Source organism: Glycine max, chromosome 9 (genome assembly GCF_000004515.6).
Source record: "Glycine max cultivar Williams 82 chromosome 9, Glycine_max_v4.0, whole genome shotgun sequence".
Lineage (NCBI taxonomy): Eukaryota > Viridiplantae > Streptophyta > Magnoliopsida > Fabales > Fabaceae > Glycine > Glycine max.
The window spans coordinates 50,214,506-50,216,752 of NC_038245.2; the positions used below are offsets into that span (position 1 = coordinate 50,214,506).

At 35.2% G+C, this 2,247-nt stretch overlaps 1 protein-coding gene across 1 annotated transcript; it reads right to left on the reverse strand.

The window, feature by feature from the left end:
• LOC100780924 (uncharacterized protein At5g23160) lies at window positions 1–1,602 on the reverse strand. Its single transcript, XM_003534627.5, has 2 exons — window positions 1,044–1,602; window positions 1–551 (listed from the first exon to the last, which is right to left on the reverse strand). The coding sequence occupies exons 1-2, from the start codon at window positions 1,410–1,412 to the stop codon at window positions 159–161; spliced, it is 762 nt and encodes a 253-aa protein (XP_003534675.1). The 5' UTR covers window positions 1,413–1,602; the 3' UTR covers window positions 1–158.
• Between the last annotated feature and the right edge of the window lie 645 nt (window positions 1,603–2,247).

Consider the following 2,247-nt stretch of genomic DNA (forward strand, 5'->3'; position numbering starts at 1 on the left):
AAAAATTTACATCCTTTTTTTTTTGTGTAACAAAATTTCGTGAATTTACAATTCTTTGTTATTCATTTTTAATATATATTTAGACAACAAAATGGCAAGCTGACAAGATCAACAACCCCCATATCCATTAGCTACCTACCTAATTGCAAGAATGTTGTTCAATTCATAGTTCTATGATTTCTCCCAAGAAGGCCCTCCATGATCACTTTTTTCTTGTACTCCTCCGAATCCAAGTCCACCTCCTTCGATTTCGTCGTTTGAAGATCCTCATCGTCGTTTACATAACCACCACTCTTCCTGAAACGGGGAGTGCAATATAACCACGCCGAAGTGCAGAGGATTGCGCATAAACGACCCCAAAATAGCATAATTACCAAAGTGACCACTAGCACGGACATCCCAACGACAGGGTCGTACGCGTTTTGGGCCTTCTTCGGTGTCGTTTGGGCTTGCATTGACGACGACAGCCGCCGCGCCTGCCGTTTTGCCGATGCTGGAGAGGCTCTACTCTGTTGACGCGTGTCCTCTACCTTGCTCGCACCATGCCTTGTCTGGAACATAGTAATAAATTAACATTAGTTAAGAACATATTCATCGAGTTTAACGAAAATTAATTTCCTAATAAAAAAATATACTAAGTCTTACTGATCAGTATTTTTATTATACTATTAAGAAATTAAAAAAATTATGAAAATCATTAAAAAAATCATAAACAATATTATTTTATATATTTTAATAATTTTTTTCTCATTTTAGTTTCTCCGCTATCATTTTCCCAAAAACATTAACACTCCAATTTCCGGTTTATCTGAATGGAGGGAAAATAAATTAAAAAATATTTAAAATTTAAGTTTAAAAAGAAAAAAAAATCAAAATTTTCATTTTTAATTAAAATCAATTTTCTCTCTATTTTATTGTTTAACCTAACAAAAAAATACATTATTATTCTTTTTAAATTTTGAGATAAAAAAAAAATCATGTAACTAAAAATGTTAGGAAATATCGAAAAATAATTGGCATAATAATGAAAAATAAATAAATACTTGTGTGGGGGTATAGTAGGGTGTGCCGGGGAGCACTGGAGCTAGCTGTGGCAGCGAGGGATTGGTGGTCGGAGCTTGAGGTTTATGGTGAAAGGTTGACTTGGACTTGGAATAAGGAACATGGTTATGAACAGAGGTTGAGGCTTCAAGCGGCACCGTTTTGTAAGCTGAGCTCTTTTTGAGTAATCGAATCCTTCGCCACGAAAACCAACTAGTAGAAGTACTTTTCTTCTTCTTCTTCTTCTTCATCTCTGAGATAATAGGATCATAAGACCCTTTTGTGGGTGATGATTCCATGGCATGGGAAGACCCAAAGCAACAAAGAAAAATAGAGGTTTTGGGTTTTGAAGAGCCTTTGGGTTTGGCCATGTATGGAAGAGAGGGTGTGTGAGAGACTAGGAATAGTAATATAGGAGGGTGATGAACATGGCTATAATTACTAGGATGATGAAGGAGGATTTTTGAGATTTGAATTGTGGTTGGCTAATTAGCCGCTAGTGATGACGATGATGATGATGTGGTAATTAAAATAATATAATATGATGAGGGGTAGGATCGATATACAGGAAATGGTTTTGTTGAATTAATGAATATAATGTTGGGGTTTAATTTTTGGATGGAAGACTTGGACTTCGTCCTTTAGTTTAGTCCAACCCTTCCTTACACGTTTACACCTTCCTCACGTTTCCTCATTAATTCATTCATTCTCTTCCCACTGAACTTTAATATTTATATGGAGGCTTTTTTTAAGGGTACTTCTAGTTTACGTGCATGCCTGTTCCAGACACACATGGGGGCCACAAGGTAAAACCATACGAATGTAATTAGTTACAGTAGGCTTGACGCCTTGACGAGAAACTAAGAATGTCTTGCTTCAAACAAATTTTAAATGTTAGCTAGCTTACTATGAAGCTTCTTAGTGGCCCTCTTAATCACAATAATCAGTATATTAAGCATTGATTGTCTAATTAAAGATTGAAGGTACGTAATTAAGTTGCTGATATTAGCCAGAAATGTTCATGATTTACCTTTTGGGGTTTACTTGTTTGATTCAGTTCCTTTCTTTTAATTTATTGTAATTTGTTGTTAGTTGGCTATTAGAGTGTTTCTTATCCCCGGAGGACTTTTTTTTTTAGCTCTGGCTGTTAGTCTCCGTTCAATAAAAAAATAATATCTATATAATAAAGTTCCTTTCACTTATTTA